Here is a 15,358-nt window from a genome sequence, read left to right as displayed (position 1 = left end):
TAACAGTCGTTAATCCCGATCACAGTTAATCAAAGAGACCTCTCTACTCCCACCCTCAACTAACACTCCTTACTCCTAACCAGTCAGCCTCATCATTCAACAATCTTAATCTTTGGAGACTCGTGTCAAACTTTGCTAGTCACGTTAAATTAGATATGAGCAATCAGTTAATAAACCCCTATGTAGGCGTCTCCTCTGCTAATATCCCCCCTTATTTTTCTCCCTTAATCTTTGCTCTGCCCAATCTAGATTTATCCAACATAGCGCTTTGAAATCATGTTATTGTGCATTAATATCATGCATTTTTCGATTTAGTATACTGTACTTCAGAATTATCGCTATCACATATTGCTGTAGGTTTTTCTTTTGCCTAATTGCCTCTCTTTTAGGTAAGTCTTCCTGCTTGACTAGGTGGTCTAAGAGCTACGGTCTATGTTTGCATATCAATGTTTGAATATCGGTTAAAAACAGCATGCTTAGACATCTTAATATTTTGGCTACTTAACATGTTAATTGTGCCTTGATAATACATTAGAACTCTACATAATAATTTAGGGTTCCTGTGTGCTACTCTGCACTGCTGACAGTTTTTCTATGCAATAAAGTATTTTTTATGATTACATACCTGCGACCCTCTTAGGTTTATTTAGTTACTTGCCTAAGTGGATTAAGTAATAGTTTTATGTTTGAGTATCAATTGCAAAAGGCACGTTTGCACATCTTACATTTTCCAATAACATCAATTGATGTACTGATATCCCTTTACCTACCTTACCCTCACAAGTCTCTACCTGGCATTCACTAAATAACACTAATACACTCAAGGGCAATCTTATCAATATCGCCAATTCACCCAGACCCATCCTAGTTTGCCCAACATCTCACCTTGATCCTTCATTATCCAAATCAGTACCTCACTTTCGTCTAAATAACATACGTACAATGTCCCGTGGGTGCACCATACCAGCTCACATTCACTTAACACTTTGACAATAGGCGTGGCCCTCAGCTCCTTGAATCTAGGTTCTTCCTCTTATGGCCTCCACTCCCTACTTAGAGCCTGCTTGGTACCTTCTTAGGTTGCCCAGCCATATGTTAGATCCATTGACACTACTTTTACACTATCTACCTCCTCTTCTCTATTTATTCTCCCTTTCCTCCTTCCTATATAACTCTTTCTCCTCTTCTCCATCTTTCTCTTCCCCCTCCTACTCTCTGCTTGCCTCCGGCACCCCATAAGCCAACCAATCCCTCCTCCACTCTTCACCCACACTCTCCTCCCTCCTCCATACCCAGCCCCAACCCAGTGCTCCCTGGCAAGAAACTTGGGTCAGCTCCAAATTAATCCATACCGCCCCCTCACGTATAATCTAAAGATTATGTCTCTTAATGTTAGGGGCTTAAACCACCGTCCAAAAAGACAGAAAATCCTAGACTACACACAAACTTAAGGGTTACCGAATACTTAAACAATAGATGAAAGTCGCCCTAAAAGAAGCTCTCTTACTAAAGAAATCCTGGGTAGGTGACCTATCCTGAGCCCCTACAATCAATAAAAAAATGGCCTACTTACTGTCATCGCTATCTTCTCTGGCTTCACAATTACCTCATCTGAAGCTGACCCAGAAGGCAGATGGCTTATCACTAAACTACATAAAGACAATACTGACCTTAGAATAGTGAATACGATCCCAAAAGCAATATCCAAACCTTAGCGAAAAACTATCACTTCTGCCTACCTGTTGCAGACTCATTATGGGTGGAGATTTCAACCTCCCATGGCAAGGCACACTAGATTCTGCCTGCCTTTTAGTCCTAACAAGTCTCACAAATGAATGCTAATCCTCTGTAAAACAGACAAGCTAAAGGACGTTTGGAGACTCTTTAACCCTACAGGCAAGGACTACTCATTCTTCTCCCACCCCCACAACTCCTTCTCGCGTGTTGATTGCATATTGGTAGATGATTTATATGTTGCTGCTAACTCAAACCCCACCATTACACCAATCTTAGTATCCGATCATGCCTCCATTTCCTTAATCTATGATATCTCTTGTGCGAAGTACACACCCAAAATATGGAGAATGAATGACCTCCTTTCAGAATACCCTATATTTAAGAGTCCATCAAAAAGAATTGAACAATACACAGAATTCAAAAAGGACTTGGTCTCTAATCCTCAAATTATGTGGGGCATGTTGAAAGCTACAATTCGAGGCCACATTATTAAACTAATGTCTAAGAAAAACAAGCAAGATAATAAATCCTTAAACCAACTGGAACTCTCAATAAAGTCACTAGAAAAATCCCTTACATTTTCCAGAGATAAGTCACAACTAAACCAACTGATCAAACTAAAGTATGACTACAACAGAACCCTGAGTAAAAAGCCCACCTTTTAGTTAAAAAAAACAAAGGCATTAAAGTTAACGGTTGAAATAAAGCCAATACAATATTAGCTTCTTACCTAAAACAAAACTACCATAAACCTAGGATAACCTCTATATCTAACGAACATGGCATATCCTTCAACAAAGAGAAAGACAGTTTAACTACCTTTGAGAACTTTTATCGCAAACTTCATGCAAAAAGTAATGACTCTTCGTATGAATCTTGCTTAGGCTAACTTAAAGGGATTAATATAAAAAAAAAACAGAGGAGGGGATCAAACTCTCCCTAGAAAGCCCTATTTCTCGATGTGAAATTCTAAACGCAATTTAAAAACTCAAACCTAACAAAGCTCCAGGCCCGGCTGGATTCCCAGCCTCCTTCAAACAAACGTAGAAATCCTCTTTAGTCGCCCTCCTAGAGGACCTTTTCACTCATTTTCCTCGATTAAAGGTACATCAGCAGAAGCAATGATAATAGTCATTCCCAAAGAAGAGAAAGACCCTTCCAACCTTACAAACTATCGTCCTATATCCCTAGTAAATATCGATTGCAAACGCTATGAGAAAATTCTTGCACTCAGACTGAAATCCATACTTACCAAATGAACACATCCCTCCCACCCCAGCTTTATCAAAGGCAGATTTAGCATGGATAATATCAGACTATTCAGCCATACAATAAAGAAAGCCCACGACATTGACAAGCCTAATTGTGCAATAGCTCTGGACACGGAGAAGGCATTGGACAAGGTCTCTTGGCCTTTCCTCCAGGCCACTCTCAATGCCTTCAACCTAGGTCCTTTCTATTTCAAAATTATACTCGCCTTATACAAAGAACTCGGAGCAAGCATCAACGGCGACCTATCCAATATCTTTAACCTCCAACATGGTACCCGACAAGGCTGCCCTCTTTCCCCACTATTATTCCTCCCAACATTGGAACCCTTTCTGATACAAATCAGTGAGTACCCCTCTTTTCAAGGCATCCCCTTCAAAGCAGGAATACAAAAAAATAAATGGCAGATTACGCCGACAATATTCTCCTATTTACCTCCCAATCAAATATAGCCCTACCCAACATCATGTCCACTCTAAACAACTATGCCCAGGTCACAGGATATTGTCTCAATAAAGACAAAACTGAGGTGCTCCCTCTCAATATACATTGCAACAGCTCAATTATTAGTGACCTTGGCCTCAAATGGGCTCCTGACAAAATAAAATACTGGGGCCTATGGTTTTCCCAAAACCTATTAGAATCCATAGATCACAATGAGAAAATGTTGCTATCCAAAATTAAAGACATTGTAGATAGTTGGTCCTCAGGATACATCACATGGTGGGGGAAGGATTGAGTCTGTTAAAATGATGATTACCCTACTCATTAACTTCCCAATCAGCATGTCAACGGCTAACCTTTCTGACTCCTCCTTTACCAAAATAGATGTTTTTGTCACTGAATTCTTATGGCACTTCACAAAACCTAGAAGTGCCCTAAAGAAACTAAGACTGCCAAAATCACTGGGCGGCTTAAACTTGCCAGACTACAGGAGATATCAACCTGCATTCATAGCAAAAGAAGGGAGCCTTTGGTTCTTTCCCTTTAACACCATCTCCCCTTCGTAGCTCATGATTGAAAAGGTGCTAGCGGAACGCCTCTCCCTTATCCATTTCATCACAACTAATAAAATAATAATGGCACACTCAAAATGTATCCCCACAAATACAGCACAAGCTCTCTGCAAAATTAATAACAAGCTTCAAAATAAAATGTAATACTCCACTCTGGCCTCACTATGGCGCAACGAATACCTGAAACTAGAAGGAAAAGCAATATTTTTAGAGAACTAGGCACAAAAGGGCATACTACACATAGGTGACTTTAGCCTGTCCCGCTGCAACCCTCTGCCCTTCTCTTAACTCAAAGCTAAATTTGTCTAAAATGATTTAGACTTCTATCACTTTTTAAAAATTAAAGTAATTATCTCCAGCCACAAAACCTCAGTAAATGCGGACCATCCTACTACTCTAAGTTCATACTCTAAAGGGAGCCACTTAGCCTCCAAACTCTACACCCTCCTATCACCCATGACCTCTGCACTAACTAAAACAATACAAAACAAATGAGAATCACTCCTCTATAACACTAACAACCCTACAGCCGCTCCATTGAACTGGTAGTACATCTGGGCGAACCTTACCTCAAACACAATCACAACTGCTTTAGCAAAGAGTAAATATTGGGTGGTGCATATGACCCACTTGGCCCCTGCCAAACTATTGGAACTAGTTCTCCGTAAATTCCGACACATGCTGGAGCTGTGAGAAACAATCAGGAGACGCTGGTCATATGTTACTAGATTGCACCTACTCTAAAAACTTCTGGGCTAAAATAGGTAAAACCATATCACACATTCAGAACTTGACATGGACACAAACTCTAGCCTCTATTACCCTGGGTATCTAGCCCCTCCCCCCCCCCCCCCCGACATGCACTAAAAGCTAAACAAAGATCGCCTACCTTCTTTGGGACATTCTTGTATCAACTGGTCTCAAAGTAATTTGTTTCCAAATAGAAAGATCTATACAAACTATGCCCACACACCTGGTGGGAAGGGAACGACTTACCAGAGGGGCAAACATCTCCTTGAACACATACCTAGAGACTAACTCAACAAAAAAAGATATGATCTGGTCCAAGTTAGCCACTTTTATTCAGAACACACACTCATAGTATATGCCATTACCTACTCCCCCCACCCACTCCCTACCCACTTCCACCTACCTCCTTGCCACCCCCCTACACATCTTTCTCCTCATCTCTTACTCCAACTCTTCTCTTGCCTGGCCTATCTTCTTCTATCCTCTACTTTCCTTCCTATCATAAAACACACGATCAGCAGGGGTAACCTATTTCTGATGGCCATCTACCAGTCAGTTCCTTGAATTCCTCCATACAAACATGAATACAACCTGCCTCTTCACAACATACAATCTACACCTACACTCACTCTCTACATTACATGCTGCTTTTCTCACCGAAACTAAAGTATTGTATTGAACTGTCTTTTATATAATTACCCCCATGAGAACTTGTTTTTCCTCTTTATATATTTACTTTACCTGTACTTTACTCATGTAAAACCATAACAAAATTTATCTTGAAATAACATTTTTAAAAAGCTGCACGTTAGATAATCGACTCAACTAAGAAATGCAGCACATCCTGCTAGCATTTGTTTGAGGTTTCTTGGTTTTACACTTACCAGCACTCAGTTTGATGACAGGCTCCATTTCAGTGCAATAACACACTCAATGAAGAGGCCCCAGAGGAGGCACTGGTGATCTTTCAGTACAAAAAGCACTGGAGGGCGGTGATCCTTGGTAGGCACTGTGGTCATTTGTTGCAATATAAAGTCTGATACCTGAAACAGATGTCAGAGTAATAGGTCATGTTCAAGAACACATTCTATAGCCATAAGTACTAACACCACCATGGCTGGAATAAGACAGTGATAAGCAATCCCCATTAACACACAGGGCTAAAACTACAAAAACTAAAATAAAGTCAATCCCTCATAGCTGATATAATTAAAATACGTAGTTAGTGTTTAAAAATTCAATCAAACTCTCTTCTAGTAAAGCATCAGACTACGATGAAACACTGTAGGACTTCTTCAGGAATGCAACCACTGGCCCTCTAATGCCATATGTTGTAACTACCAAACCCAGTCCAATTGGAGCCACAAATACATTCATTTTACATATAAATTTAAAAGGAGCAACCAGTAGGCCTAGTAATATTAACCTAACATGCTAAGATGTTCTATGTCTAGGCCACACAAAATGTACTTCACACACTTCCTGCATCAATTGCCCACAACTGCACGAAGACTGACATATTTCCAATAGATGGTCTCATAAAATAGGACAACTACCACTAGGGGGTATCACAGCAACATTTTAGAAATGACCCAAACTTTGATTTAATTTCCAGAACAAAACCTGTGGCATAATTCTGTCACATAGGCATTTTTAAAGATTTGCTTTATAGCCAAACACTTCTAAACAACTTTCAGATGATAAGGGGAGTCACCAGGTACGTTGAAAATATACTGCTTTTGACCCAGATAATTCATCTCAGAACACTGACTTGACAGGATGAGGATACTGCGTTAATTGGCGGTTCATAGAAGGAAAGATTGCATGCACGCATTTTTAGTTTTGAGCACCCTTGAAGTGCATATGGTCAATGCATAATGTTGTTGTTGCGATTTCCCAGCCTATAGTATCTTGGGCCCAGGACAAGAACAGCCAATAAAGTCATTGCTCGAGTAAGCATTTCGCAAAGACCTAGCCCTCGCTATCTAAAAGCGCAATTCGGTGGTAATTTGCTGGGTCAGAACTCAATCATTTCAGCTCTGGCGACAAGACAGCTACTGTCTTGTCAGCATCTTCTAAAAAAAATAAAAAATAAATGTTTAAATCGAAAAAATACAAACGCGATTTTATACGTAGAAAGGCTTTGGGAGAGTCCTCTTCATCAACTTGTCTCTCCATGAGCCATTCAGATGATCTAGCGCCCAACATAGCATACAGGATGGAGCAATGGAGGGGTCTTTCTTTATTTCTGTTTTAAAAAATGTAGTCAACTTTGAATGTTTTATCTATATCTTCTGATTACAATATTGGAATGCCAACAGTATTCATTTTCTTTGTGTCAGTAAGTAAAAGAGAAAGTAGAAAGGGAGAAGTGAATGAAGGAGGACAGAAATATGGGCATGCTTCAGGATAAAGGAAAACAGAAAGGAAGAATAAGATTGAGGGACAGAAGAAAAGCATTAGTTGGAATTCACAAAAGAGGAAGGGTGAACAGAGAAGGCAAAAAAGGAACGTTAGAAAGAAAGCCAGACCAAGAAATAGGAGAAAGAAAAGGGCATCCATGTGACATGCACACGCAACCTTCCTTGGAGAATTCAATTACTCAGACAACTCGTGCACTAGAAAGCAAGAGAGACCCACATCAACCCCAGTAACAAACTCAATGCGGTGCAGCACTTCAGCCACGCCACACACTCCAAAGCCCACTCAACGTGGTAAAACATGTCACAGAATCAACACTCTCCAAAGACTGCTTCATCAAACATCCAACTACAAACATCCAGCTACATCTTGAGCAGTACATTACCAAGGTACGTTTTTTATGCATTTTATCACTATCTCGACCCTAAACATCTCTCTACAACTAACTAGACATTTTATTTCTCATTACCTTTGTTAACTGCATGTGTAATTTTTGCAATTTTTTTGTTTTGTTTTCCTTCACCAAACGTTCAGATCACCTACAATAAATAAATGTTTACTTTAATGTATTAATCATTATCTTTGTACTAATCCTGACCCGAAGGCCCACATTATTAAAGGCCTGTTTTTTCTGATCTCTGTGTAAACATGTTTGCGGGAAGATATGAATCACAAGTGATAAAGCGCCATGTTGTTCTGAAATTGTAGGGGTGCACAATAATCACTGTTAGTCTGCACCCGCATATTTAGGGGATCCATATTAACGTGTGCCTTAGAAATGTATTACTATAATCTACTATATAGTGTGATTAGAAATGTAACCATGTCATTTATGAAGAACAATGTCGTAGTAATTGCAAATGTATTTTAGTCAATGCATAATGATTGATTTTCGTGCAACGTGATGCATTAGGTTTAAACGTGCACCATATTAAAGTCTGCACGTGTAGTTTGCTTATTCATATATGAAGTGTAATGAAATTATTGCTTATAGTGATTTTAGAAGTGTGTGTTTAAATGGCGTAAAGGCCTGATCGCATATACGTCAAAGAGAAGGCCTGTTTGTTTCTTATGCTAGCTAAATATTGTAGGCCGAAAATGATTTCCCTTGGTAAGGCTTTGGGTTTCAGGGATGTTAGAAAATCTCAGAGAAGTGGAAAGTTTGTCGTTCCCATGTTTCTGTTGCAGGTGCAAGGACACCTAGCTCGTTAGAGAAACTAACCCTTTGTTTCAGGAGTTAGGATGGTACGAGAAGTCAACATGGGAGTATACTGGAATGTAGGGGTGATACTTTTGGCGGAGAAGGTGCCTGGGACCCAAGGACGCGTAATCCGTCAGTGGATGAGAGACAAGTTTCAGTGGAAAAGTACTGGGAGAAGGCCTGGCTGAAGAGGTGTGCCGGAGGGTGTGTTCTAGGTTTTTGGGATTTTGAATTAGGGACAGTGCCCTGTGGGTTGAGCAGTTGAGGTTTAGATTGGAAGCTAGAAGGAGCATCTTAGAACGAGCTCTACAAAGTGAGTGTACTTCTAAGGAAGTCTTCACTTCTGACACCTTCTTTACTCTCTTGCTTGGGAAAATGCTAAGTAGGGATGTCACCTTAGAAATAGAGTAGGGATAGATTAACTGATTTTCTTTTTAGGTTAATGACTTCTAATATCGGGATTGGAGTTGTCATTGCCTGTCTGATGCTTCTAGAGCTGACTATTCTTCTTATTCTGAGTCGGATGAGACTCCTGCGTAGGATATTCTTTGTATTGGTGCCCATCTATTTCTTAACCTCGTGTTGAGGTGCTTGTATGTGCAATTATTTTTGGCTTTGTAATAAATCCCTAAAATTTGAGATTCGGAGTCAGTGGTCCTTTAGAGTTCAATTCTATTTTTTTTGATTATGTGTTAAATATTGGATTTCCTCCCCTCTACACTATTTAGCAGATAAAAAGATCCTGGTGACCTGAGAGGATTCTTGGTGATGGTAAGACAGATAAGAATCCGGCTTTATCAGTTGGTAGCAGAGGATGGTTATCTCTGATAGGGAGGGGAGATCAAGATAAGAGATTTTAGAGGCCCATAGAATTCGGGGGATGGTGACTCATTGGATAGTGAGCAGCAGACAAAGGCAGTTGATGGAGACTGACGGAGAGTAGCGGTGCGGCGGAAAGCAGCAGTTTGTGGAGGAGTGAGTATGAATAGGGTGATGTATTTTGTAGATTGCGGTGTTGATTTGATTGTGTGATGTCTTGCGGACTTGGAATGAGAGTTGAGTGATTGTGAGATCAGGCTGTGAGTGCGCGCAGCCAGGGGATTCTTAGGCTCGATGAGTAGTCTGAGAAGTTGTGGTGTAGAAGACACCCAAGGTAGATTTTGTTGACCACTGAGAAGGGAATCGTGAGACGTCATCGATTACCCAGACCGAGATATGGGGAGCGAATGTGTGAGTGCATGAGTAACCGACGCTGGCCTTGGGTTGTTATATGTGGAACATTGAGCGTTTGAAACCTATCAGTTGAGGCGATTGTCTGGTCGTTTCGCGGACTGACAGTTGCCAGGGTTGAGGTCGACAAATTTCGAGAGACTGTCGGAGGCAGTCAGAGAAGTGATTGTCCGGTCGTTTCGTGGACAGATAATTACTTCAGAGTGTGAATGGGACAAATGCAAGAGTAAGAAGTGAATTGTGAAGGAGGGGAACTGCTGCAAGCGGAGGAAGTGTGACATCAGAAGGTGTCGCGCTGCGATAGGTCGGTTGGCGTGAGTCGCGCTGTTATTGGTGGATTGACATCAGGAAGTGAACGAAAATATTGTGCGCGATGAAAAATTTGTTCATCATGAAATGTTTTAAGGTTTTCCGAGAATTGTGTAGAGGTGACAGACATGTGATTACTCGTGGGGGAGAAGAAGCCCCTCCCGAGGATACTCCAGTGCATTATATGGCAAAGAATGTGGGATTGCATACTATAATTTGGCTTGAAAATTGGCATAAAACGACTCACAGTGAGGGAGAACTGACCTTCCCACGATATGGTACTTTCAGGTTGGATGTGTTGTATCAGTTGAAATCAGTTATGTCTTTCTTGCGACCTTTGCCTAGACCAACCCAGTTTGAGGCATTACATGCATGGATCAGAGCAGAATATGAGAGGAAAAGAGACAGAAATCAAGGAAAAGTGAAGAAGTCGATCATGGCATTCCAAGATGCGAGGTGGGATGCACTAGAAAAGAGGTGAAGAGTGGAAACGATTGAGGGGGATAGATTGTACCCACTACTAGAGAAAACAGACAGTGCGAAGGCAAAGAGTGTAGATGAGGATGATAGCGATACGGATGACAGCTTGGTAAAGAGTAGGGGTGGGCGGAATTTGCGGAATTAACCTTCGCAAATTATCGCGAGAATGTTTAAAATTATCGCAAACAAGCAGAAATATCGCGAAGATGCGGAAGTTTTTTTCCGGCATGTTCGCGAGATTTTCTGCATGGTTGCGGGTCGCCAACTTACCCATGTGGTTGCTTGCGGGCGCGGCCATCTTGATTTGAGTTGTTCTCGCGGTGCATGATCGCGAGAAGAAAGACGTGATCGCGCGACGCATGACGTCACTGCGGGCGCGAACTGTCGCGAGACAGCGCAAATGGCTAAAAACAATACAACATCTCATGGAGAACGCGACCGGATCAAGAAAACTTGTCGGCGAACGCAGGGATTCAGGTAAGGCGATCGCGCGCGCGCGAGAATGTATTATTTTACAGCGCGAGCAAGAAACAAATTATCGCCAAGCTGCGGAAACCGGAATTTTTGACATTTTCGCGCTCTCCGCGGAACGCAAAAATGTCAAATTATCGCAATTTCCGCGAACGGAACGAAATTTTTGCCCAGGCCTAGTAAAGAGGTTGTTGTCGGAAAGACCGCCTCCGTTCAATCCAGATTCCTACGAAGGAAAGTCGGTTCCAGCGGAAGGGACTAGTGGACTGCAGACTCAGTCAGATGTGAGAGTAGTAGGGAAAATCTCGACAGGAACGGAGGACATGAGAATCCAGTCCTTAGCAAATACAGAAGCTGCGAGAGGTGTGAGGTTACCGGATGCTTTAAAAGTACCGGTTACCATTGGACTCATAGTCTCAGTCTATAGCCCAGATCAAGAGAAAGTTGGTAGTCCGGCGCGGTCAACTGTAGGACCAAGAAATGTTGCTGAATGAAACGGGACAGTGGGCGAGATGGAACAGGCTCAGAGACCTATAGAATGGAGTACGCCATTGCGAGCCACCGCAGACTCCTCTAGAGGACAGGTGGATGTTAGACCAATAAGACCACGGTCGAGTCAGGATCAGATCTGAGAATGTGGGTACCGCCTGCGAGAAATCAGAGTGAGAGAACCGCAGGGAATGATGAGCAAGATAATTCAGGAAACCGACCAGTCTCTAGGAACATGACAGAAGAGAGTAGATCTCGAGATCAAAGCTGCGAGTACAATCAACGGAATGGTGCAGCTTGTCGAGAAATATTGAAAGGCGCCATGAGAGCAAGGATGTTAGATGTAGTGAGATTGAAAGTAGAAGTAGACGAAATAATAAATGGAAACTTGCCTCTTGAAAGGATAGAAATCTATGAACAAGAGGGGTTACTTTTTGTAGCGAAGGATGTGACTCGCAAGGCAAGTACTGCACATGAGAAACTGACAGAGTTGGCCAAGAAGTATGAGTCATTGCAGGGAAACCATAGGTTGCAGTATAGCACCTAGAATTGGAAGAGGAAAGGGTCCTAGGGCTGAGAACACACATCAGAGATTGGATCATAGCGATGCGTGCATGGATCATGCTTGACAAATGGAAGGAAAGGTGGTCCAAGAAGAAGAGTTCCAAAAAGACTGTAGGAGAGACGCCACATCCAGGTGGAGGGACGCTAGGCGTAGGGAATTTCCCTTTACGAGAGGTACAAAATGGAGGGTACGTGCATGTGCCTTGGAGTAGGGGTGATTTGGCTGCACTTACAAATGACTTTCCTCGGCTGAGGGAGAAGCCTGTAGAATGGTACAAGCAGGTTGATCGCTTTGTCAAAATCTCGAAAGTGTTGTGGATTGGTTTGAACACGTTGTTTGACATCGTGGTTCCAGGGGACTTATGGTCCGCATGTAAGACTGCTGTTGAATGGCCGACTTCAGAGCCAGAAAGGGATCCTGTCACGAATGGTCCATCACCCATAGTTATGAAAAAGTTTGTGCAAGTGATCACATGGTTAAAATCGAAAATCTCGCCTCAGGATATTGATTAGGTTAAGATAGATTGGACAGTTCAGGAACCAAAGGAGACGGTGCACAGGTACTATGAGCGCCTTTTGCAGGCCTTCAAACAGTACAGTGGATTAGATGCCTTAGGCTCTAAAGACATGAGACAGTTTGTTTCGAAGTTTGTGTTGGGATTGAGGCCAGAGCTTAGTCTCATGACAGCAACATTTGATCTGTTGGCAGAACAAGCCGATAGATGAAATCTTGAGGTATGCCAGATACTGCAGTGATGAGGTAGAGTCGAAACAGGAAGTTAAAAGATAAACTGATGCTTGTCCAGATGCAAACAGCCCAAGCTCAGTCTAATGGAGGGACGTTAGGAAGAAGACAGGGAAATAACCAAGGAGGAAACCAGAATGTCCAAGGTCAGGGAAGAGTAAGTCCGTTGATCCCAAGACAGGAGTGGATGTGGCAACATTGAAACAGACCACTGCGTGTCATCTTTGTCACCAGATTGGACATTGGAAGCGCGAGTGTCCTTTGAACCCGATTAACCAAGTGCAACAGGAAGTAGAGATAGTTCACGTACCTGTACCTGAAGCTGTCCCTACCGTGACTAGACCAAGATTTATGAAAGGGGGGACGTTCAGCCGCAGGTGCAAGTTCCCCAGCCACCTAGGGTTCAACAGGTACAGCAGGGAACACGGACTTATCAACAGATGCCTTTGTTCGAAGGGTATGATGAGTTCAGCCCAGACCCGTTAGCATGACGGTGCCTGAGGGGGGAGGAAGACTGCACACTTGGAGCAGTCTTAGAGGTAGACCACAGGGGACCATTTGTGGAAGCAGATGTTGATGGTCACCCTACCCCCTTTTGGTTGACACTGGTGCTACCCGTTCTACTGTGAGATCCGCTATAGTCCCTAACCTATCCCTCTCGGGACAATCGATCCAAGTTGTTGGAGTAGCGAATAAGAAAATGACCAGTCCATTAACAGAGCCAATTCCTGTGAGAATATGAGCTTTCCGAGATCGAAACCAGTTTGTGGTGTGTGACTCGAGTCCAGTCTGCCTGCTGGGCAGAGACCTGCTGTGAAAATTAAATTGTACCATCTATTGCACACCTAAGGGAGTTGAAGTAAAGACAAAGGGTGATGATGCGACTTTTCAGGCTGCTAATCAGCACTTGTGCATAGAAATGTACCTGGCGCTGACAGTGGAGGAACTTCCACTTGACTTGAGAGATTCTGTGTCACATGAGGTGTGGGATTTTACCGGAGAAAATATTGGGTTGATCAAAGGTGTAGAGCCAGTGAGAACTCAGGTCAAGCGGAACGTAGAATTTTCTAGGATGCCTCAGTACAATTTGTCACCCGAGACTATTGCAGGGATCAAACCTGTAATCGAGTCCATGATCAAGCAGGGAATTCTGAAAGAGATTATGGGGAGCCCATGTAATTCACCTATCATGGGACTCCAGAAACCGAGCGAAAGGTCAACACGATAGTTGTTCCATGTTGTCCAGTGGTACCGAATCCATCTGCAATCCTGTTTCAGATTCCATGCGAAGCTGAGTGGTTTACAGTGATTGATCTGTGTCAAGCATTCTTTTCGATACCACTCCATGAGGAAAGCCAATTTCGTTTTGCTTTCTGGCTGGAAAATCGTGTGTTAACGTGGTGTCGTATCCCTCAAGGGTATACAGAAAGTCCATTGATCTTTAATCAGATCTTGAAGAAGAATCTTGAGAGTCTTGTGTTGCCACAGAACTCTGTTCTGGTGCAATACATCGATGACTTGCTCATTGCCTTAGAGACAGAAGACACTTGCAGGATACTATCACTCTACTGAATCATTTGGCAGAGAATGGACACAAGGTGTCCCCGAACAAATTGCAGTACTGTTTGAGCGAAGTACAGTATTTGGGTCACAGAATTGAGAAGGGCAAGAGGAAGGTGTCACCAGATCGCATTGAGGCAATTATGAGCATGCCTGTACCTACCACACAGAGGAAACTTAGAATGTCGTTGGGAATGGTTGGCTATTGTCACCAATGGATTCCCAACTTCTCCTTTGAAGCGAAGCTTTTACAGCGGCTGACGCACAAGGATGTGAGTGATCCAGTACCATGGGACAACAACTGTTTGATGTCATTTTTAAGGCTGAGAGAGGCTATGTGTCGCGCTCCAGCTTTGGGAATGCCTGATTACAACCAGGCTTTCTCGTTGTTCTGTTGCGAGAGAGAAGGTTGCGCATTGTCAGTTCTGACTCAGAATCATGGAGGTGTCCGTACACCAGATGCCTACTTTTCAGGTACTTTAGATACAGTAGGTTCTGCATTGCCCGGATGTCTCAAATCCGTTGCTGCAACAGGTCATGAAGATTGTGAGGACCATGATTGTCTTGATGTGACTTAACTGTGCACCAAACCGAGACCAGACATTGTCGATGAACCACTCCCTAAACCTGATGAAATTTTTTTTGTGGACGGTTCATGCTTAAGGGACAATGTTGGTCGACTAAGAGCAACGTTTGCTGTATGTACATCACTGGAGTTGTTGAAGCTGCTTGTTTAGAGGGAGTACACTCCGCACAGGTAGCTGAAATCATTGCTTTGATCCGTGCCGGTTTGGCTGCTGATCAGATTCGGATAACGATCTACACAGCCAGTCAGTATGGGTTTGGTGTGGTTCATGACTTCGGGCAGTTATGGTCACAGAGAGGTTTCATGAAATCTTCAGGTTCGCCCATCAGAAATGGGGAATATGTGAGACAATTGTTGGAAGCATTACAGTGTCCCAAGGAAATTGCGGTTTTCAAATATTCTGCTCATGGGAAAGGGACTGATTTTGTTTCATTGGGTAACAACTACGCGGATGAAGTTGCCCGTTTCTGTGCAGAACAAGGATGCATATTTACAGGAGGTTATACTGGAGAAAGCCAAGAAAGAACCAA

At 42.7% G+C, this 15,358-nt stretch overlaps 1 protein-coding gene across 2 annotated transcripts in view; it reads right to left on the bottom strand.

Moving 5' to 3' along the window:
• MTHFSD (methenyltetrahydrofolate synthetase domain containing) overlaps positions 1–15,358 on the bottom strand; it is a 116,760-nt gene that overhangs the window by 40,951 nt on the left and 60,451 nt on the right. For both annotated transcript variants that reach the window (XM_085637817.1, XM_085637818.1), the window contains exon 2: positions 5,657–5,815. In XM_085637817.1, coding sequence (XP_085493943.1) covers positions 5,657–5,684 — 28 coding nt within the window. In that variant the 5' untranslated portion in view covers positions 5,685–5,815. The remainder of the gene's footprint in view (positions 1–5,656; positions 5,816–15,358) is intronic.

Source organism: Triturus cristatus, chromosome 12 (assembly GCF_964204655.1).
Source record: "Triturus cristatus chromosome 12, aTriCri1.1, whole genome shotgun sequence".
NCBI lineage: Eukaryota > Metazoa > Chordata > Amphibia > Caudata > Salamandridae > Triturus > Triturus cristatus.
This window is presented reverse-complemented; position numbering and strand designations above follow the sequence as displayed.